A 23,047-nucleotide genomic window follows, 5' to 3' on the forward strand; every position below is an offset into this window, starting at 1 on the left:
GGGGTAAACACAAAGGGCCAGTGGTGTAGTGGTGGGGTAAACACAAAGGGCCAGTGGTGTAGTGGAGGGCAAACACTAAGGGCCAGTTGTGTAGTGGTGTAGTGGTGGGGTAAACACTAAGGGCCAGTAGTGTAGTGGAGGGTAAACACTAAGGGCCAGTAGTGTAGTGGAGGGTAAACACTAAGGGCCAGTAGTGGAGGGTAAACACTAAGGGCCAGTAGTGTAGTGGAGGGTAAACACTAAGGGCCAGTAGTGTAGTGGAGGGTAAACACTAAGGGCCAGTGGTGTAGTGGAGGGTAAACAATAAGGGCCAGTAGTGTAGTGGAGGGTAAACACTAAGGGCCAGTAGTGGAGGGTAAACACTAAGGGTCAGTGGTGTAGTGGAGGGCAAACACTAAGGGCCAGTGGTGTAGTGGAGGGTAAACACCAAGGGTCAGTAGTGTAGTGGTGTAGTGGAGGGTAAACACTAAGGGCCAGTAGTGTAGTGGAGGGTAAACACTAAGGGTCAGTAGTGTAGTGGAGGGTAAACACAAAGGGCAAGTAGTGTAGTGGAGGGTAAACACTAAGGGCCAATGGTGTAGTGGAGGGTAAACACTAAGGGTCAGTGGTGTAGTGGAGGGTAAACACTAAGGGCCAGTAGTGTAGTGGAGGGTAAACACTAAGGGCCAGTAGTGTAGTGGAGGGTAAACACTAAGGGTCAGTGGTGTAGTGGAGGGTAAACACTAAGGGCCAGTAGTGTAGTGGAGGGTAAACACTAAGGGCCAGTAGTGTAGTGGAGGGTAAACACCAAGGGTCAGTAGTGTAGTGGTGTAGTGGAGGGTAAACACTAAGGGCCAGTGGTGTAGTGGATGGTAAACACAAAGGGCCAGTAGTGTAGTGGAGGGTAAACACTAAGGGCCAGTAGTGTAGTGGAGGGTAAACACTAAGGGCCAGTAGTGTAGTGGAGGGTAAACACTAAGGGCCAGTGGTGTAGTGGAGGGTAAACACTAAGGGCCAGTAGTGTAGTGGAGGGTAAACACTAAGGGCCAGTGGTGTAGTGGTGGGGTAAACACAAGGGCCAGTGGTGTAGTGGTGGGGTAAACACAAAGGGCCAGTGGTGTAGTGGTGTAGTGGTGGGGAAACACAAAGGGCCTGTAGTGTAGTGGAGTGTAAACACTAAGGGCCAGTAGTGTAGTGGAGGGTAAACACTAAGGGCCAGTGGTGTAGTGGAGGGTAAACACTAAGGGCCAGTAGTGTAGTGGAGGGTAAATACTAAGGGCCAGTAGTGTAGTGGAGGGTAAACACTAAGGGTCAGTGTGTAGTGGAGGGTAAACACTAAGGGCCAGTGGGGTAGTGGAGGGTAAACACAAAGAGCCAGTGGTGTATTGGAGGGTAAACACTAAGGGCCAGTGGTGTAGTGGAGGGTAAACACTAAGGGCCAGTAGTGTAGTGGAGGGTAAACACTAAGGGCCAGTAGTGGAGGGTAAACACTAAGGGTCAGTGGTGTAGTGGAGGGTAAACACTAAGGGCCAGTGGTGTAGTGGAGGGTAAACACTAAGGGCCAGTAGTGTAGTGGAGGGTAAACACTAAGGGCCAGTAGTGTAGTGGTGTAGTGGAGGGTAAACACTAAGGGCCAGTAGTGTAGTGGTGTAGTGGAGGGTAAACACTAAGGGCCAGTAGTGTAGTGGAGGGTAAACACTAAGGGTCAGTGGTGTAGTGGAGGGTAAACACAAAGGGCCAGTAGTGTAGTGGAGGGTAAACACTAAGGGCCAGTAGTGGAGGGTAAACACTAAGGGCCAGTAGTGGAGGGTAAACACTAAGGGTCAGTGGTGTAGTGGAGGGTAAACACTAAGGGCCAGTGGTGTAGTGGAGGGTAAACACTAAGGGCCAGTAGTGTAGTGGAGGGTAAACACTAAGGGCCAGTAGTGTAGTGGTGTAGTGGAGGGTAAACACTAAGGGCCAGTAGTGTAGTGGAGGGTAAACACTAAGGGTCAGTGGTGTAGTGGAGGGTAAACACAAAGGGCCAGTAGTGTAGTGGAGGGTAAACACTAAGGGTCAGTGGTGTAGTGGAGGGTAAACACTAAGGGCCAGTGGTGTAGTGGAGGGTAAACACTAAGGGTCAGTGTGTAGTGGAGGGTAAACACTAAGGGCCAGTAGTGTAGTGGAGGGTAAACACTAAGGGCCAGTAGTGTAGTGGAGGGTAAACACAAAGGGCCAGTGGTGTAGTGGAGGGCAAACACTAAGGGCCAGTGGTGTAGTGGAGGACAAACACTAAGGGCCAGTAGTGTAGTGGAGGGCAAACACTAAGGGCCAGTGGTGTAGTGGAGGACAAACACTAAGGGTCAGTGGTGTAGTGGAGGGTAAACACTAAGGGCCCATAGTGTAGTGGAGGGTAAATACTAAGGGCCAGTAGTGTAGTGGAGGGTAAACACTAAGGGTCAGTGTGTAGTGGAGGGTAAACACTAAGGGCCAGTGGGGTAGTGGAGGCTAAACACAAAGAGCCAGTGGTGTAGTGGAGGGTAAACACTAAGGGCCAGTGGTGTAGTGGAGGGTAAACACTAAGGGCCAGTAGTGTAGTGGAGGGTAAACACTAAGGGCCAGTGGTGTAGTGGAGGGTAAACACTAAGGGCCAGTAGTGTAGTGGAGGGTAAACACTAAGGGCCAGTAGTGGAGGGTAAACACTAAGGGCCAGTAGTGTAGTGGAGGGTAAACACTAAGGGCCAGTGGTGTAGTGGAGGGTAAACACTAAGGGCCAGTAGTGTAGTGGAGGGTAAACACTAAGGGCCAGTAGTGGAGGGTAAACACTAAGGGCCAGTAGTGTAGTGGAGGGTAAACACTAAGGGCCAGTAGTGGAGGGTAAACACTAAGGGTCAGTGGTGTAGTGGAGGGTAAACACTAAGGGCCAGTGGTGTAGTGGAGGGTAAACACTAAGGGCCAGTAGTGTAGTGGAGGGTAAACACAAAGGGCCAGTAGTGTAGTGGAGGGTAAACACTAAGGGCCAGTGGTGTAGTGGAGGGTAAACACTAAGGGTCAGTGGTGTAGTGGAGGGTAAACACTAAGGGCCAGTAGTGTAGTGGAGGGTAAACACTAAGGGTCAGTGGTGTAGTGGAGGGTAAACACTAAGGGCCAGTAGTGTAGAGGAGGGTAAACACTAAGGGCCAGTAGTGTAGTGGTGTAGTGGAGGGTAAACACTAAGGGCCAGTAGTGTAGTGGAGGGTAAACACTAAGGGTCAGTGTGTAGTGGAGGATAAACACTAAGGTTCAGACAGTGGTGTAGTGGAGGGTAAACACTAAGGGCCAGTGGGGTAGTGGAGGGTAAACACAAAGAGCCAGTGGTGTAGTGGAGGGTAAACACTAGGGGCCAGTGGTGTAGTGGAGGGTAATCACTAAGGGCCAGTAGTGTAGTGGAGGGTAAACACTAAGGGACAGTAGTGTAGTGGAGGGTAAACACTAAGGGTCAGTGGTGTAGTGGAGGGTAAACACTAAGGGCCAGTGGTGTAGTGGAGGGTAAACACTAAGGGCCAGTGGTGTAGTGGAGGGTAAACACTAAGGGCCAGTAGTGTAGTGGAGGGTAAACACTAAGGGTCAGTGGTGTAGTGGAGGGTAAACACTAAGGGTCAGTAGTGTAGTGTAGTGGAGGGTAAACACTAAGGGCCAGTAGTGGGGGTAAACACAAAGGGCCAGTGGTGTAGTGGAGGGTAAACACTAAGGGCCAATGGTGTAGTGGAGGGTAAACACTAAGGGCCAATGGTGTAGTGGAGGGTAAACACTAAGGGTCAGTAGTGTAGTGGTGTAGTGGAGGGTAAACACTAAGGGTCAGTGGTGTAGTGGAGGGTAAACACTAAGGGCCAATGGTGTAGTGGAGGGTAAACACTAAGGGCCAATGGTGTAGTGGAGGGTAAACACTAAGGGCCAGTGGTGTAGTGGAGGGTAAACACTAAGGGCCAGTGGTGTAGTGGAGGGTAAACACTAAGGGCCAGTAGTGTAGTGGAGGGTAAACACTAAGGGTCAGTGGTGTAGTGGAGGGTAAACACTAAGGGCCAGTAGTGTAGTGGAGGGTAAATACTAAGGGCCAGTGGTGTAGTGGAGGGTAAACACTAAGGGTCAGTGGTGTAGTGGAGGGTAAACACTAAAGGCCAGTAGTGTAGTGGTGTAGTGGAGGGTAAACACTAAGGGTCAGTGGTGTAGTGGAGGGTAAACACTAAGGGCCAGTGGTGTAGTGGAGGGTAAACACTAAGGGCAGGTATTTCTTGTCCAAACACAAGGACTCTTTCCCACTCTGTATTGCGATAGAATTTTCACAAATGCTTTACTATACATCATTCTCAAACATCAGAATTTAAGAAAATGTGAAAATGACCTTATATAAGTGGTCAAGTATCAGATGTTTCTGTTTTTTAAGAGTCACATTCTTCCTGGGGGTGTAAATGAACAGATTTGAATAAGATGTCATGTTGCTGAAATGCTGTCAGTTCCACTTTAAATGTAACAATGTTTCACACACAAGTTATTTTCAAAGAGATGGCTGACAGCAGCACTGCAGTAAGAATCAGTCTCACCTTAAGTGGTTTCTGACACAACACTGTTCACCATAGTACCCTCAAAACACATCACTAAGCTAAGGACCCTGGGACTAAACACCTCCTCTCTGCAACTGGATCCTGGACTTCCTGATGGGCCACCCCCAGGTGGTGAGAGTAGGCAACAACACATCCGCCACACTGATCCTCAACACGGGGGTCTCTCAGGGGTGCGTGCTCTGTCCCCTCCTGTACTCCCTTTTCACCCACGACTGCATGGCCAAACACGACTCCAACACCATCATTAAGTTTGTTGACGACACAACAGTGGTAGGCCTGATCACCAACAACGATGAGACAGCCTATAGGGAGGAGGTCAGAGACCTGGGAGTGTGATGCCAGAATAACAACCTATCCCTCAACGTAACCAAGACTAAGGAGATGATTGTGGACTACAGGAAAAGGAGGACCGAGCACGCCCCCATTCACATCAACAGGTCTGTAGGGGAGCAGGTTGAGAGCTTCAAGTTCCTTGGTGTCCACATCCCCAACAAACTATCATTGTCCAAAGGCACTACAGAGGGTAGTGTGTACAGCCCAGTACATCACTGGGGCCAAGCTTTCTGCCATCCAGGACCTCTATACCAGGCAGTGTCAGAGGAAGGCCCTAAAAATTGTCAAAGACTCCAGCCACCCTAGTCATAGACAATTTTCTCTGCTACCGCACAGCAAGTGGTACTGGAGCACCAAGTCTAGGTCCAAAAGGCAGCTTCTTCTAACAGCTTCTATCCCCAAGCCATAAGACTGCTGAACAGTTATTCAAATAATTACCCAGACTATTTGCATTGATCCCCCCCTTTTTACGCTGCTGCTACTCGCTGTTTATTATCTATGCAAAGTCACTTTACCCCTACCTACACCTACCATAGTGCCCTCAAAGCTCATCACAAAGTTAAGGACCTTGGGACTAAACACCTCCCTCTGCAACTGGATCCTGGACTTCCTGGACATCCCACTATTCACATCGACGGGACAGCAGTGGAGAAGGTGGAAAGTTTTAAGTTCCTCTGCATACACATCACGGACAAACTGAAATGGTCCACCCACACAGACAGTGTGGTGAAGAAGGAGCAACAGTGCCTCGACATTTGGCTTGTCACCTTAAACCCTCACAAACTTTTACAGATGCACAATTGAGAGCATCCTGTCGGGCTGTATCACCGCCTGGCAAACTACCTGCCCCCCAGGACACCCACAAAACCCAATGTCACAGGAAGGCCAAAACGATCATCAAGGACAACAACCACCCGAGCCACTGCCTGTTCACCCCGTTACCATTCAGAAGGCGAGGTCAGTACAGGTGCATCAAAGCGGGGACCGAGAGACTGAAAAACAGCTTCTATCAAGGCCATCCAACTGTTAAACAGCCATCATCAACCCTGGTGTGCTGGCTAAATTCCCAATCTGTCCCTCATACCATCATGGCCACCTAATCATCCCCAGTATACAAATGGCTCATTCATCCCCCCTCCTCTCCCCTGTAACTATTCCCCAGGTCGTTGTTGTAAATGAGAATGTGTTCTCAGTTGATTTACCTGGTAAAATACAAAATAAAAATCCATATATTTATATGTACATATTCTCATTCCATCCCTTTAGATTTGTGTGTATAAGTCAGTTGTTGTGGAATTGTTAGATTACTTGTTAGATATTACTGCACTGTTGGAACAAGAAGCACAAGCATTTCGTTACACTCCATTAACATCTGCTAACCATGTGTATGTGACCATTAAAATTTAATTTGATGATTTAATTTGACATTTTACCTCAATTACCTCGACTAACCTGTACCCCCGCACATTGACTCGGTACCGGGGTGTATAGCCTTGTTATTGTCATTCAAAGACTCAATCATGGACACTCTTACTGACAGTTGTTGCTGCTTCATGTGATGTATTGTTGCCTTTACCTTCTTGCCCTTTGTGCTGCTACCATGTTGTGTTGCTACCATGCTGTGTTTATGTGTTGCTGCCTTGCTATGTTGTTGTCTTATGTCTCTCTTTAGGTGGTGTTGTGGTGTCTCTTGTCATGTGTGTTTCTCCTATATTTTTATTACATAAAAAAAAAAATTACCAGACCCCATCCCTGCACAAGTCCTTTTGTATTCTGGTAGGCCGTCATTGTAAATAAGAATGTCTTCTTAACTGACTTGCCTAGTTTAAAAAAAAAATGTTTTGAAATGCGGGCTTTTATTTTGAAGGTTTTCTCATTACCATAGGACAGTGACGTCATCGTTAGCGTTGCTAGTAGTCGAGAAGTTGTTGCATGAAGATAGCTAGCTATTATAATAAACAGTAACGGCAGAGAGCTGAAACAAATTAATTCATTGCAACGTCTTCTGATGCATAAATAATGCATGCAACGATTTCATTTCTCTAGTTTAGTATCATAACTTCAAGGGACGTGTTTTTAGGCCTTTACTCGTTGCTAACGCGTAGCTAGCTAGCTCCCACTGTTTCCACAGAATGAATTTCAACGCAACGGCCAGCTAATAAGCTGGCTAGCTAATTGAAAAAGATTTAGCTGGCACTATCCGACGATACAGCATCAAGAGTCCAGCTATCAATACATGCAGTTTCTTCGTTGGTGAATTTTACAGCACAGTGAATGTATTAGCTTGCTAACTAGCTAACGCTAGCCAAATTGGTCACAACAATGTCACAGGCGCACTGGACCAAATTCGAAAAGGAGACCGAGGAAGAGGTGAAGAACCTGGTCAAACACATCAGTGGGATTCAAGATGAAGAAGAGCAGAACTTTCAACTGGCACTGAAATTTACCTGGTCCAATTTCAGGTAAGGATGCCACATTTTAATTATGATTACACAGCTGCTTTAGAAAAGGTGATATGGTCAAAGATGAACTGTTATGATGGTCATCGTGGTTTGTCTCTGTTGGCAGGTTTCACCGTTTCCTAGATGCCAATAGTCATAAAGTTCAACGCAGTGTGAATGGGTGAGTTGGCAAACAGGTTATATGATTTGTGTATGTAGAATTAACGTTACCTGTTCATTATGAGCATGATGAAATACCACTTTCAGGATCTATGAGAAACTGATGGTGCATTCAGACCTGAGTAAAGCAGAGAGCTGGGTCAGACTGACAGAAGAGTTCCTCAACTCACCTCTACCCAACACAGATGGAACTAAGGTATGGTTGGACAAGAAACATACTGCACACAGACTGTATAATTACAAGTGAGGTGGGGGTGGGGGGGCAGGAAGCATAGTGTGGCACCAGTTACAGAAAGGTCAATGTAAATAGTCTGGGTGGGCATTTGATTAGTTGTTCAGCAGTCTTCTGTCTTGGGGGTAGAAGCTGTTTAGGAACATTTTGGTCTTAGACTTGGGGCTCCGGTACCACTTGCTGTGCGGTTGTAGAGAGAACAGTTTTTGACTTGCGTGACTGGAGTCTTTGACAATTTTTTGGGGCCTTCCTCTGACACTGCCTGGTATAGAGGTCCTGGATGTCAAGAAGCTTGGCCCTGGTTATGTACTGGGCCGTACGCATTACCCTCTGTAGAGCCTTGCGGACGGAGGCCAAGCAGTTGCCATACCAGGCAGTGATGCAACCAGTCAGGATGCTCTCGATGTTGCAGCTGTAGATTTTTTTGAGGATCTGAGGACCCATGCCAAATCTTTTCAGTCTCCTGAGGGGGAAACGGTGTTGTCGTGCCCTCTTCACGATGGTCTTTGTGTGTTTGGAACATGACAGTTTGTGGTGTAAAAATGTCAGGGAAGACACTTGCTGGTTGGTCTGTGCTCTCAGTACACGTCCTGGTAATCTGACTGGCCCCGCGGCTTTGTGAATGTTGACCTGTTTAAAGGTCTTGCTCACATCGGCTACGGAGAGCGTGATCACACAGTCGTCTGGAACAGCTAGTGCTCTCATGCATGCTTCAGTGTTTCTTGCCTCAAAGCTAGCGTAAAAGGCATTTAACTCATCTGGCAGGCTCGCATATGATCAACATAATGCACACAGCCTGTATCATAAAATGAACCTGTACGCTTAGTTTGCAGTGCAGTGAATGACCTACCTTGTGTCCTCCTATGTTTTGTTACAGACTGATGTTCATCACAGTCTCCTGGACCTTCTCCTACACCTCTCCGACTCTCCCCTTAACTCCAACTACAGCGAGACACCCAGACTGAAGGAGACTGGTGAGTACATAACCCCTTCCTTCCTCTGATGTTCATCTTACTCCTGATGTGTTCTCAGTCTGGACTACATGATCTCCTGTGTCTGTGTAGAGAAAGAAGACGACTTTGACTGGTGTGGATATTTACAGGAAGGAGAGCTAGACACAGATCCATATCCTGACACCCCAGTGAGTAAAACATGCTTCAACTCTTTCTTCTGCTTATTTTCCATTTCAAACATGTTCCATGATGTTCAGCCCTTCATTTATATTATTACCAGAATCTACTGTACTGTTTTGAAACTGTGGTGCCGTCCAAATGCCACCCTTATTGACCAGAGCCATCTCTCTCCAAGCCCTCTGTCTGATTCAGTCAGTTCTAATGGGATGGCTGATTTGCTGTAGTGTGTAGTACTCTCTTACTCTTCCTGGCCTTGTTTTGATGCTAACTGTTAACTGTCTCTAACAGGAGTCTCTCTCTCTTACTACTGAGTGATTAGTGCTTTTTGAGGTCAGTTTCGGTTCCAATATAAAAAAATTATAGATTTTTTTACAACATCAAATGCATTATAAAATGACGACATTAAATTGATTGAAATTGATTTTAATTGAAATTCCAAAGCCAAAAATAGTGGAAGAAAATATTCCATTGTCTTTGTCAGGTCCACATTGGGTAGACATCAATTGAAAAATAGGAAATTCCTATGAAGTAATACAATATTTCAGTTGTGTATATTGCATTTTGTATTTGATGACTTTATTATTTTCATTCCTTAAAGTCATCATCTAATCTCTGCTAAGGCAGTAGCAGCCAGCCAGACCATCTAACGTTATCTCTGAAGACAGCACGGGGAAAACAGTCATCCTATTTAGCTAGCCTACCTCAGTACGCTTCATAGTTGTCTGACCAAATAATTTGACTAGTTCTTCAAAGTAGATACGGCATACTTCCACAAACTGTCTCTATTCCTCGTCCTTGTACATTCCTCTCATGCGGTTTGTGTGTATCTACCTCTCTACCATAGGAGCGGTCTGTTAAACATCTCTACCATAGGAGCTGTCTGTTAAACATCTCTACCATAGGAGCTGTCTGTTAAACATCTCTCTCTCTAGGAGTGGTCTGTTAAACATCTCTCTATCTAGGAGTGGTCTGTTAAACATCTCTACCATAGGAGCTGTCTGTTAAACATCTCTCTATCTAGGAGCGGTCTGTTAAACATCTCTCTATCTAGGAGTGGTCTGTTAAACATCTCTACCATAGGAGCTGTCTGTTAAACATCTCTACCATAGGAGCTGTCTGTTAAACATCTCTACCATAGGAGCTGTCTGTTAAACATCTCTACCATAGGAGCTGTCTGTTAAACATCTCTCTACCATAGGAGCTGTCTGTTAAACGTCTCTCTATCTAGGAGCGGTCTGTTAAACATCTCTATATCTTGGAGTGGTCTGTTAAACATCTCTACCATAGGAGCGGTCTGTTAAACATCTTTCTATCTAGGAGTGGTCTGAGGAGGAGAGCGAGGACGAGGACAGTCAGCAGCCGCTCAGCAGAGAGGATTCTGGGATACAGGTGGACCGTACCCCCCAGGAGGACCAGGAGAAGACGGTCCCTGTTACCTGGACAGGTACAGATCATATACTCTCAATACCTGAAGCCCAATCTTGTGATTACGGGGGGTTTATTGTGTTGTGGTTATAGCGGGTTTATTGTCTTGTGATTACAGTGGGTTTATTGTGACTACAGTGGGTTTATTGTGACTACAGTGGGTTTATTGTGACTACAGTGGGTTTATTGTGACTACAGTGGGTTTATTGTGACTACAGTGGGTTTATTGTGATTACAGTGGGTTTATTGTATTGTGAGTTTATTGTGATTACAGTAGGTTATTGTGACTACAGTGGGTTTATTGTGGTTACAGTGGGTTTGTGATTACAGTGGGATTATTGTGTTGTGACTACAGCGGGTTTATTGTCTTGTGGGTTTATTGTGACTACAGTGGGTTTATTGTGTTGTGACTACAGTGGGTTTATTGTGTTGTGATTACAGTGGGTTTGTGATTTACAGTGGGTTTATTGTGGTTACAGTGGGTTTATTGTGATTACAGTGGGTTTATTGTGATTACAGTGGGTTTATTGTGTTGTGGGTTTATTGTCTTGTGGTTACAGTGGGTTTATTGTGACTACAGTGGGTTTATTGTGGTTACAGTGGGTTTGTGATTACTGTGGGTTTATTGTGTTGTGACTACAGCGGGTTTGTCTTGTGGGTTTATTGTGGTTACAGTGGGTTTATTGTGTTGTGACTACAGTGGGTTTATTGTGTTGTGGGTTTATTGTGGGTTTATTGTGACTACAGTGGGTTTATTGTGACTACAGTGGGTTTATTGTGACTACAGCGGGTTTATTTTGTTGTGACTACAGTGGGTTTATTGTATTGTGATTACAGTGGGTTTATTGTGACTACAGTGGGTTTATTGTGACTACAGTGGGTTTATTGTGGTTACAGTGGGTTTATTGTGTTGTGACTACAGCGGGTTTATTGTGACTACAGTGGGTTTATTGTGTTGTGACTACAGTGGGTTTATTGTGATTACAGTGGGTTTATTGTGACTACAGTGGGTTTATTGTGGTTACAGTGGGTTTATTGTATTGTGATTACAGTGGGTTTATTGTGACTACAGTGGGTTTATTGTGACTACAGTGGGTTTATTGTGACTACAGTGGGTTTATTGTGACTACAGTGGGTTTATTGTGACTACAGTGGGTTTATTGTGGTTACAGCGGGTTTATTGTTTTGTGATTACAGCGGGTTTATTGTTTTGTGGTTACAGTGGGTTTATTGTGATTACAGTGGGTTTATTGTGATTACAGTGGGTTTATTGTGGTTACAGTGGGTTTATTGTGGTTACAGTAGGTTTATTGTCTTGTGATTACAGCAGGTTTATTGTTTTGTGACTACAGTGGGTTTATTTTGATTACAGTGGGTTTATTGTGGGTTTATTGTCTTGTGATTACAGTGGGTTTATTGTGATTACAGTGGGATTGTTTTGTGATTACAGTGGGTTTAGTGTGATTACAGTGGTTTTATTGTGGGTTTATTGTCTTGTGATTACAGTGGGTTTATTGTGATTACAGTGGGTTTATTGTCTTGTGATTACAGTGGGTTTATTGTATTGTGGTTACAGTGGGTTTATTGTCTTGTGGATACAGTGGGTTTATTGTGTTGTGGTTATAGCAGGTTTATTGTCTTGTGATTACAGTGGGTTTATTGTGATTACAGTGGGTTTATTGTGGTTACAGTGGGTTTATTGTGATTACAGTGGGTTTATTGTGATTACAGTGGGTTTATTGTCTTGTGACTACAGTGGGTTTATTGTGGTTACAGTGGGTTTATTGTGGGTACAGTGGGTTTATTGTGGTTACAGTGGGTTTATTGTCTTGTGACTACAGTTGGTTTATTGTGGTTACAGTGGGTTTATTGTGGTTACAGTGGGTTTATTGTATTGTGATTACAGTGGGTTTATTGTGACTACAGTGGGTTTATTGTGGTTACAGCGGGTTTATTGTTTTGTGGTTACAGTGGGTTTATTGTGATTACAGTAGGTTTATTGTGGTTACAGTAGGTTTATTGTCTTGTGATTACAGCAGGTTTATTGTTTTGTGACTACAGTGGGTTTATTTTGATTACAGTGGGTTTATTGTGGGTTTGTTGTGTTGTGATTACAGTGGGTTTATTGTGATTACAGTGGGATTGTTTTGTGATTACAGTGGGTTTATTGTGATTACAGTGGGTTTATTGTGGGTTTATTGTCTTGTGATTACAGTGGGTTTATTGTGATTACAGTGGGTTTATTGTGATTACAGTGGGTTTATTGTCTTGTGGTTACAGTGGGTTTATTGTCTTGTGGATACAGTGGGTTTATTGTGTTGTGGTTATAGCAGGTTTATTGTCTTGTGATTACAGTGGGTTTATTGTGATTACAGTGGGTTTATTGTGGTTACAGTGGGTTTATTGTGATTACAGTGGGTTTATTGTGATTACAGTGGGTTTATTGTCTTGTGACTACAGTGGGTTTATTGTGGTTACAGTGGGTTTATTGTGGTTACAGTGGGTTTATTGTGGTTACAGTGGGTTTATTGTCTTGTGACTACAGTTGGTTTATTGTGGTTACAGTGGGTTTATTGTGGTTACAGTGGGTTTATTGTCTTGTGATTACAGTGGGTTTATTGTGGTTACAGTGGGTTTATTGTGGTTACAGTGGGTTTATTGTCTTGTGATTACAATGGGTTTATTGTGGTTACAGTGGGTTTATTGTGGTTACAGTGGGTTTATTGTGGTTACAGTGGGTTTATTGTCTTGTGATTACAGTGGGTTTATTGTGATTACAGTGGGTTTATTGTGGTTACAGCGGGTTTATTGTTTTGTGATTACAGCGGGTGTATTGTTTTGTGGTTACAGTGGGTTTATTGTGATTACAGTGGGTTTATTGTGATTACAGTGGGTTTATTGTGATTACAGTGGGTTTATTGTGGTTACAGTAGGTTTATTGTCTTGTGATTACAGCAGGTTTATTGTTTTGTGACTACAGTGGGTTTATTTTGATTACAGTGGGTTTATTGTGGGTTTATTGTCTTGTGATTACAGTGGGTTTATTGTGATTACAGTGGGTTTATTGTGGTTACAGCGGGTTTATTGTTTTGTGATTACAGCGGGTGTATTGTTTTGTGGTTACAGTGGGTTTATTGTGATTACAGTGGGTTTATTGTGATTACAGTGGGTTTATTGTGGTTACAGTGGGTTTATTGTGGTTACAGTAGGTTTATTGTCTTGTGATTACAGCAGGTTTATTGTTTTGTGACTACAGTGGGTTTATTTTGATTACAGTGGGTTTATTGTGGGTTTATTGTCTTGTGACTACAGTGGGTTTATTGTGATTACAGTGGGTTTATTGTGGGTTTATTGTCTTGTGATTACAGTGGGTTTATTGTCTTGTGGTTACAGTGGGTTTATTGTCTTGTGGTTACAGTGGGTTTATTGTCTTGTGGTTACAGTGGGTTTATTGTCTTGTGGTTACAGTGGGTTTATTGTCTTGTGGATACAGTGGGTTTATTGTGTTGTGGTTATAGCAGGTTTATTGTCTTGTGATTACAGTGGGTTTATTGTGATTACAGTGGGTTTATTGTGATTACAGTGGGTTTATTGTGGTTACAGTGGGTTTATTGTGGTTACAGTGGGTTTATTGTGGCTACAGTGGGTTTATTGTGATTACAGTGGGTTTATTGTCTTGACTACAGTGGGTTTATTGTGGTTACAGTGGGTTTATTGTGGTTACAGTGGGTTTATTGTGGTTACAGTGGGTTTATTGTGGTTACAGTGGGTTTATTGTCTTGTGGGTTTATTGTGGTTACAGTGGGTTTATTGTGGTTACAGTGGGTTTATTGTGGTTACAGTGGGTTTATTGTGATTACAGTGGGTTTATTGTGGTTACAGTGGGTTTATTGTCTTGTGATTACAGTGGGTTTATTGTCTTGTGATTACAGTGGGTTTATTGTGGTTACAGTGGGTTTATTGTGGTTACAGTGGGTTTATTGTCTTGTGATTACAGTGGGTTTATTGTGGTTACAGTGGGTTTATTGTCTTGTGATTACAGTGGGTTTATTGTGATTACAGTGGGTTTATTGTCTTGTGATTACAGTGGGTTTATTGTCTTGTGATTACAGTGGGTGAGCCTGATGCCAGGTCCTGGTTAGAGCAACATGTGGTTACTCCGTACTGGCAGGGCCACACTCCCCGCTTCCCTCACAGTCTCCATCTACACTCCAACCTGCTCAACGTCTGGTATGACCCCTGAACCCAGAATGCAACCTGGGTTACAGTCCAGCCATGAAAACCTGAGTCCCAAATAGAACACGATTCCCTATATAGTACACTACTTTTGTCCTGGCCCAAATGGCTCTGGGCAGACATGGTTATCTGTGCATGCTGTGTTGATGTTTGTGAAGAGATTGTAATTGAAATCCTAAAGCTTTATTGTGTTGTTTTTCTCCACAGGGACCAACACGTGTACAACACTGACCCATTGTATCTGCCTGAAGAGAAAGCCTTTGTCACCGAGACGCAAGTGATCCGGGAGACACTGTGGTAAGATGGGATGGTTGATCCGGGAGACACTGTGGTAAGATGGGATGGTTGATCCGGGAGACACTGTGGTAAGATGGGATGGTTGATCCGGGAGACACTGTGGTAAGATGGGATGGTTGATCCGGGAGACACTGTGGTAAGATGGGATGGTTGATCCGGGAGACACTGTGGTAAGATGGGATGGTTGATCCGGGAGACACTGTGGTAAGATGGGATGGTTGATCCGGGAGACACTGTGGTAAGATGGGATGGTTGATCCGGGAGACACTGCGGTAAGATGGGATGGTTGATCCGGGAGACACTGTGGTAAGATGGGATGGTTGATCTGGGAGACACTGTGGTAAGATGGGATGGTTGATCCGGGAGACACTGCGGTAAGATGGGATGGTTCTCTAGCGACTGTCGACATTTCCGTGCTGGCAGGTTGTGTAATTCCACTGAGACATTTTGTTGTCATCGTGGTCCAATTTCCATGCTGATGCTCTCAGGCGTGACTCAGGATAGTCTTTACCATGGTAACCTTCTTAGACAATGAGCTGTGGACTTCTCCTCCTTCAGCCTTTATACTGGATAGAATATTTTCTTTCTGAACTATATGAGCGGGAAAAAACTAATGATCAGGTGAATGGCCTATATAGTGAGGGCTGGTGAAAGGCCGATATAGTGGTGGCTGGTGAATTGTCTTTATAGTGGGGGCTGGTGAATGGCCTATATAGTGGGGGCTGGTGAATGGTGTATATAGTGGGGGCTGGTGAATGGCCGATATAGTGGGGGCTGGTGAATTGTCTATATAGTGGGGGCTGGTGAATTGTCTATATAGTGGGGGCTGGTGAATTGTCTATATAGTGGGGGCTGGTGAATTGTCTATATAGTGGGGGCTGGTGAATTGTCTATATAGTGAGGGCTGGTGAATTGTCTATATAGTGGGGGCTGGTGAATGGCCGATATAGTGGGGGCTGGTGAATGGCCGATATAGTGGGGGCTGGTGAATGGCCGATATAGTGGGGGCTGGTGAATGGCCGATATAGTGGGGGCTGGTGAATGGCCGATATAGTGGGGGCTGGTGAATGGCCTATATAGGGGGCTGGTGAATGGCCGATATAGTGGGGGCTGGTGAATGGCCGATATAGTGGGGGCTGGTGAATGGCCGATATAGGGGGCTGGTGAATGGCCTGTAATGACTTCAACTGTAGCTAGACATCAGTCAGAGCTGTCGGTCAGAGCTGTCTGCTGACAGAATGCCGGTTCTGAATTTTCACCCAAGTTTAGAAGTGCTACTGAAGAACAAAACGAGTCTGAAGCTGAGCAGAAATGACATTAAGAAGCTTTTTAGATCTGTGTTTACTAAACACAGCAAGATATTAGTTTTGCGGTTTTTATCTTTATCTCCTGCTTGAAAAACACGACCCCTCAGTTTAAGTATGTAAGTGGCTGAATTAATAAGGGGATGGGGCATCATCTTGTGTTCGCTTCCTGCCATGTTTGAGAAGTCAAAGCCCTTTGGATCAGTTATTTTACAATACTATGTAAATAGCCAGGAAACACCAGGACTGTCACTCTGGACTAGCAGGTAAATTAGACTTCTATGCCTGTGTGCTTCTAAAAATGAATCTTACAGCACAGTTCACACAGCAGGGCAGTTCACACAGGGCAGTTCGCACAGCGCAGTTCGCACAGGGCAGTTCGCACAGGGCAGTTCGCACAGGGCAGTTCGCACAGGGCAGTTCGCACAGGGCAGTTCGCACAGCGCAGTTCGCACAGGGCAGTTCGCACAGGGCAGTTCGCACAGGGCAGTTCTCACAGGGCAGTTCTCACAGGGCAGTTTGCACAGGGCAGTTTGCACAGGGCAGTTTGCACAGGGCAGTTTGCACAGGGCAGTTTGCACAGGGCAGTTTGCACAGGGCAGTTTGCACAGGGCAGTTTGCACAGGGCAGTTTGCACAGGGCAGTTTGCACAGGGCAGTTTGCACAGGGCAGTTTGCACAGGGCAGTTTGCACAGGGCAGTTTGCACAGGGCAGTTTGCACAGGGCAGTTTGCACAGGGCAGTTTGCACAGGGCAGTTTGCACAGGGCAGTTTGCACAGGGCAGTTTGCACAGGGCAGTTTGCACAGGGCAGTTTGCACAGGGCAGTTTGCACAGGGCAGTTTGCACAGGGCAGTTTGCACAGGGCAGTTTGCACAGGGCAGTTCGCACAGGGCAGTTCGCACAGGGCAGTTCGCACAGGGCAGTTTGCACAGGGCAGTTTGCACAGGGCAGTTCACACAGTCACACACCTGTTTTTAGTCACATGCGTTTAAAATGGTCGCACTAGAGCCCTGGCTCCAGAACTTTGGCGTCTACGTAAGTATTTTTTTTAAACCTCTCGCTTTGGGCTGGATGTATCAATTTGTAGTTCATACATGCAGAATCTATGAACAGAATTACGGTTTTACCTTAATTAGCCACAAAATCCTTTGTTTGAAAGTGACTGTTTTCTGAAAGCTGTGCACTGCCGTTTCCCCCTCGTACGCCAGCCCCCTAGCAATGCGAGTTCCAGCCAATGAGCTTCAGCCCCTCGCCATTTGAGTGACAGCTAGCAAGATGCACACACAGCAGAGAAAGAGGGAGCCAACGACGTAGTACTCCCGTTTTGGCTCATGAGCGCTACGGTCAGAGCTACTGGTTAAAAATGATGCAAATCTTCCGGAAAGTCTCTTTTAGGGCTTCAGTTGATCCATGATTGTTTGTCCCCAGGCTGCTCTCTGGGGTGAAGAAACACTTTATATTCCAGCATCAGGATGGAAAAGTGGTGGTCAGGAATGATGTGGTGGTCACTCACCTGACTAACGTAAGACTACAGTCTAATCATTACATGTGTATATTAACAATCTGGAACAAATTGGTCTCATAAATTGGAATTCCCTGTCTAACCCCATCTCTCTCTCCTCTCTATCTGTCCTTTCTCTCCTCTCCTCTTTCTCGTGTCTCGGTCTCTCTCCTCTTTCTTCTCTCTCTCTCCTCTTTCTCCTCTCTTTCTCTCTCTCTCTCCTCTTTCTACTTTCTCTCTCTTCTCTCTGTCTTTCTCTTTCTCTCCTCTTTCTCGTGTCTGTCTCTCCTCTCTCTTTTTTCTCCTCTTTCTACTCTCTCTTTCTGTCTCTCTCTCTGTCTCTCTCCTCTTTCTCCTCTCTTTCTCTCTCTCTCTCCTCTTTCTCCTCTCTCTCTCCCCTCGCTCTCCTCTTTCTACTTTCTCTCTCTTCTCTCTGTCTTTCTCTTTCTCTCCTCTTTCTCGTGTCTGTCTCTCCTCTCTCTTTTTTCTCCTCTTTTTCTACTCTCTCTTTCTGTCTCTCTGTCTCTCTCCTCTTTCTCCTCTCTTTTTCTACTCTCACTCTTTCTGTCTCTCTCTCTTTCTCCTCTCTCTTTTTCTACTCTCTCTCTTTCTCTCTGTCTCTCTCTTCTTTCTCTGTCTCTCTCTCCTCTTTCTCTGTCTCTCTCTCTCTCTCCTTTCTCTGGCTCTCTCCTCTCTGTCTTTCTCTCTGTCTCTCTCTTCTTTCTCTGTCTTTCTCTCTGTCTTTCTCTTTCTCTCCTCTTTCTCGTGTCTCTCTCCTCTCTCCTTTTTCTCCTCTCTCTCTCTTTCTCCTCTCTTTCTCCTCTCTCTTTCTCTCTTTCTCTGTCTCTCTCTCTGTCTCTCGCCTTTCTCCTCTTTCTCCTCTCTTTCTCGGTCTCTCTCCTCTTTCTACTCTCTCTGTCTCTTTCTGTTTCTTTCTGTCTCTCTGTCTCCTCTTTCTCTGCTCTCTCTGTCTCTCTTTCTCTGTCTCTCTGTCTCTCTCTTCTCTGCTCTCTCTGTCTCTCTTTCTCTGCTCTCTCTGTCTCTCTGTCTCTCTCTCCTCTCTCTCTCTTTCTCATCTCTCTCTCTGTCTCTCTCCCTGCTAGAACTGCCTACGGTCCGTGTTGGAGCACATAGCAGTCTATGGACAGGCAGTGTTCCGGCTGCAGAGGTTTATAGACGAGGTAACGGGGTACGACACTGAGCCCTGCCCTCCAGGCTCCTACTCCTCTAAGCAGGGCACCGAGCCTCCCTTCAGGACTTACCAGGCTTTTGTCTGGGCTCTCTACAAATACTTCACCTCCTTCAAACAGGAGCTCACCACCATAGAAAGAGACCTCATAGGAAAAGGCAGGTTTACCTTTCATCGTTATACGTTGATGAGTTTCTTGTGGCTTTTGTCTGATGTATACTGTAATTACACTGCTATTACAGTTGCAAAATTCAGCTAACTTCCATGTCGTGGTCGGAGGTGACGCTGTTATAACCTCTAGATGAGACTGTGACCCTGTTATAACCTCTAGATGAGACGGTGACCCTGTTATAACCTCTAGATGAGACGGTGACCCTGTTATAACCTTTGTAGATGAGACGGTGACCCTGTCATAACCTCTGTAGATGAGCCGGTGACCCTGTTATAATCTCTAGATGAGACAGTGACCCTGTTATAACTTCTGTAGATGAGACGGTGACCCTGTTATAACCTCTAGATGAGACGGTGACCCTGTTATAACCTCTAGATGAGACGGTGACCCTGTCATAACCTCTGTAGATGAGACGGTGACCCTGTTATAACCTCTGTAGATGAGACGGTGACCCTGTTATAACCTCTGTAGATGAGACGGTGACCCTGTTATAACCTCTAGATGAGACGGTGACCCTGTTATAACCTCTAGATGAGACGGTGACTCTGTTATAACCTCTGTAGATGAGACGGTGACTCTGTCATAACCTCTGTAGATGAGACGGTGACCCTGTTATAACCTCTAGATGAGACGGTGACCCTGTTATAACCTCTAGATGAGACGGTGACCCTGTCATAACCTCTGTAGATGAGACGGTGACCCTGTCATAACCTCTGTAGATGAGACGGTGACCCTGTTATAACCTGTAGATGAGACGGTGACCCTGTTATAACCTCTAGATGAGACAGTGACCCTGTTATAACCTCTAGATGAGACGGTGACCCTGTTATAACCTCTAGATGAGACGGTGACCCTGTTATAACCTCTAGATGAGACGGTGACCCTGTTATAACCTCTAGATGAGACCGTGACCCTGTCATAACCTCTCTAGATGAGACGGTGACCCTGTTATAACCTTTGTAGATGAGACGGTGACCCTGTCATAACCTCTGTAGATGAGACGGTGACCCTGTTATAACCTCTGTAGATGAGACGGTGACCCTGTTATAACCTCTGTAGATGAGACGGTGACCCTGTTATAACCTCTAGATGAGACGGTGACCCTGTTATAACCTCTAGATGAGACGGTGACTCTGTTATAACCTCTGTAGATGAGACGGTGACTCTGTCATAACCTCTGTAGATGAGACGGTGACCCTGTTATAACCTCTAGATGAGACGGTGACCCTGTTATAACCTCTAGATGAGACGGTGACCCTGTTATAACCTTTGTAGATGAGACGGTGACCCTGTCATAACCTCTGTAGATGAGCCGGTGACCCTGTTATAATCTCTAGATGAGACAGTGACCCTGTTATAACTTCTGTAGATGAGACGGTGACCCTGTTATAACCTCTAGATGAGACGGTGACCCTGTTATAACCTCTAGATGAGACGGTGACCCTGTCATAACCTCTGTAGATGAGACGGTGACCCTGTCATAACCTCTGTAGATGAGACGGTGACCCTGTTATAACCTGTAGATGAGACGGTGACCCTGTTATAACCTCTAGATGAGACAGTGACCCTGTTATAACCTCTAGATGAGACGGTGACCCTGTTATAACCTCTAGATGAGACGGTGACCCTGTTATAACCTCTAGATGAGACGGTGACCCTGTTATAACCTCTAGATGAGACCGTGACCCTGTCATAACCTCTCTAGATGAGACGGTGACCCTGTTATAACCTTTGTAGATGAGACGGTGACCCTGTCATAACCTCTGTAGATGAGACGGTGACCCTGTTATAACCTCTGTAGATGAGACGGTGACCCTGTTATAACCTCTGTAGATGAGACGGTGACCCTGTTATAACCTCTAGATGAGACGGTGACCCTGTTATAACCTTTGTAGATGAGACGGTGACCCTGTCATAACCTCTGTAGATGAGCCGGTGACCCTGTTATAATCTCTAGATGAGACAGTGACCCTGTTATAACTTCTGTAGATGAGACGGTGACCCTGTTATAACCTCTAGATGAGACGGTGACCCTGTTATAACCTCTAGATGAGACGGTGACCCTGTCATAACCTCTGTAGATGAGACGGTGACCCTGTTATAACCTCTGTAGATGAGACGGTGACCCTGTTATAACCTCTGTAGATGAGACGGTGACCCTGTTATAACCTCTAGATGAGACGGTGACCCTGTTATAACCTCTAGATGAGACGGTGACTCTGTTATAACCTCTGTAGATGAGACGGTGACTCTGTCATAACCTCTGTAGATGAGACGGTGACCCTGTTATAACCTCTAGATGAGACGGTGACCCTGTTATAACCTCTAGATGAGACGGTGACCCTGTCATAACCTCTGTAGATGAGACGGTGACCCTGTCATAACCTCTGTAGATGAGACGGTGACCCTGTTATAACCTGTAGATGAGACGGTGACCCTGTTATAACCTCTAGATGAGACAGTGACCCTGTTATAACCTCTAGATGAGACGGTGACCCTGTTATAACCTCTAGATGAGACGGTGACCCTGTTATAACCTCTAGATGAGACGGTGACCCTGTTATAACCTCTAGATGAGACCGTGACCCTGTCATAACCTCTCTAGATGAGACGGTGACCCTGTTATAACCTTTGTAGATGAGACGGTGACCCTGTCATAACCTCTGTAGATGAGACGGTGACCCTGTTATAACCTCTGTAGATGAGACGGTGACCCTGTTATAACCTCTGTAGATGAGACGGTGACCCTGTTATAACCTCTAGATGAGACGGTGACCCTGTTATAACCTCTAGATGAGACGGTGACTCTGTTATAACCTCTGTAGATGAGACGGTGACTCTGTCATAACCTCTGTAGATGAGACGGTGACCCTGTTATAACCTCTAGATGAGACGGTGACCCTGTTATAACCTCTAGATGAGACGGTGACCCTGTTATAACCTTTGTAGATGAGACGGTGACCCTGTCATAACCTCTGTAGATGAGCCGGTGACCCTGTTATAATCTCTAGATGAGACAGTGACCCTGTTATAACTTCTGTAGATGAGACGGTGACCCTGTTATAACCTCTAGATGAGACGGTGACCCTGTTATAACCTCTAGATGAGACGGTGACCCTGTCATAACCTCTGTAGATGAGACGGTGACCCTGTCATAACCTCTGTAGATGAGACGGTGACCCTGTTATAACCTGTAGATGAGACGGTGACCCTGTTATAACCTCTAGATGAGACAGTGACCCTGTTATAACCTCTAGATGAGACGGTGACCCTGTTATAACCTCTAGATGAGACGGTGACCCTGTTATAACCTCTAGATGAGACGGTGACCCTGTTATAACCTCTAGATGAGACCGTGACCCTGTCATAACCTCTCTAGATGAGACGGTGACCCTGTTATAACCTTTGTAGATGAGACGGTGACCCTGTCATAACCTCTGTAGATGAGACGGTGACCCTGTTATAACCTCTGTAGATGAGACGGTGACCCTGTTATAACCTCTGTAGATGAGACGGTGACCCTGTTATAACCTCTGTAGATGAGACGGTGACCCTGTTATAACCTCTGTAGATGAGACGGTGACCCTGTTATAACCTCTGTAGATGAGACGGTGACCCTGTTATAACCTCTGTAGATGAGACGGTGACCCTGTCATAACCTCTGTAGATGAGACGGTGACCCTGTCATAACCTCTGTAGATGAGACGGTGACCCTGTTATAACCTGTAGATGAGACGGTGACCCTGTTATAACCTCTAGATGAGACGGTGACCCTGTTATAACCTCTAGATGAGACGATGACCCTGTTATAACCTCTAGATGAGACCGTGACCCTGTCATAACCTCTCTAGATGAGACGGTGACCCTGTTATAACCTTTGTAGATGAGACGGTGACCCTGTCATAACCTCTGTAGATGAGACGGTGACCCTGTTATAACCTCTGTAGATGAGACGGTGACCCTGTTATAACCTCTGTAGATGAGACGGTGACCCTGTTATAACCTCTGTAGATGAGACGGTGACCCTGTTATAACCTCTGTAGA

General features: G+C 45.5%; 1 protein-coding gene across 1 annotated transcript in view; it reads left to right on the forward strand.

Moving 5' to 3' along the window:
- Window positions 1–6,779: 6,779 nt before the first annotated feature.
- The window catches only part of LOC121846637 (gamma-tubulin complex component 5-like), a gene marked incomplete at its 3' end in the record, with an annotated part of 28,696 nt that continues 12,428 nt past the window's right edge, over window positions 6,780–23,047 (forward strand). Inside the window, 10 exon segments of the mRNA XM_042322799.1 lie at window positions 6,780–7,354; window positions 7,461–7,514; window positions 7,601–7,709; window positions 8,623–8,719; window positions 8,810–8,886; window positions 10,196–10,322; window positions 14,416–14,533; window positions 14,747–14,836; window positions 17,570–17,663; window positions 18,746–18,989. Of these exon segments, the coding sequence (XP_042178733.1) occupies window positions 7,215–7,354; window positions 7,461–7,514; window positions 7,601–7,709; window positions 8,623–8,719; window positions 8,810–8,886; window positions 10,196–10,322; window positions 14,416–14,533; window positions 14,747–14,836; window positions 17,570–17,663; window positions 18,746–18,989 (1,150 nt within the window).

The sequence above is a fragment of the Oncorhynchus tshawytscha genome, linkage group LG06 (genome assembly GCF_018296145.1).
Source record: "Oncorhynchus tshawytscha isolate Ot180627B linkage group LG06, Otsh_v2.0, whole genome shotgun sequence".
NCBI lineage: Eukaryota > Metazoa > Chordata > Actinopteri > Salmoniformes > Salmonidae > Oncorhynchus > Oncorhynchus tshawytscha.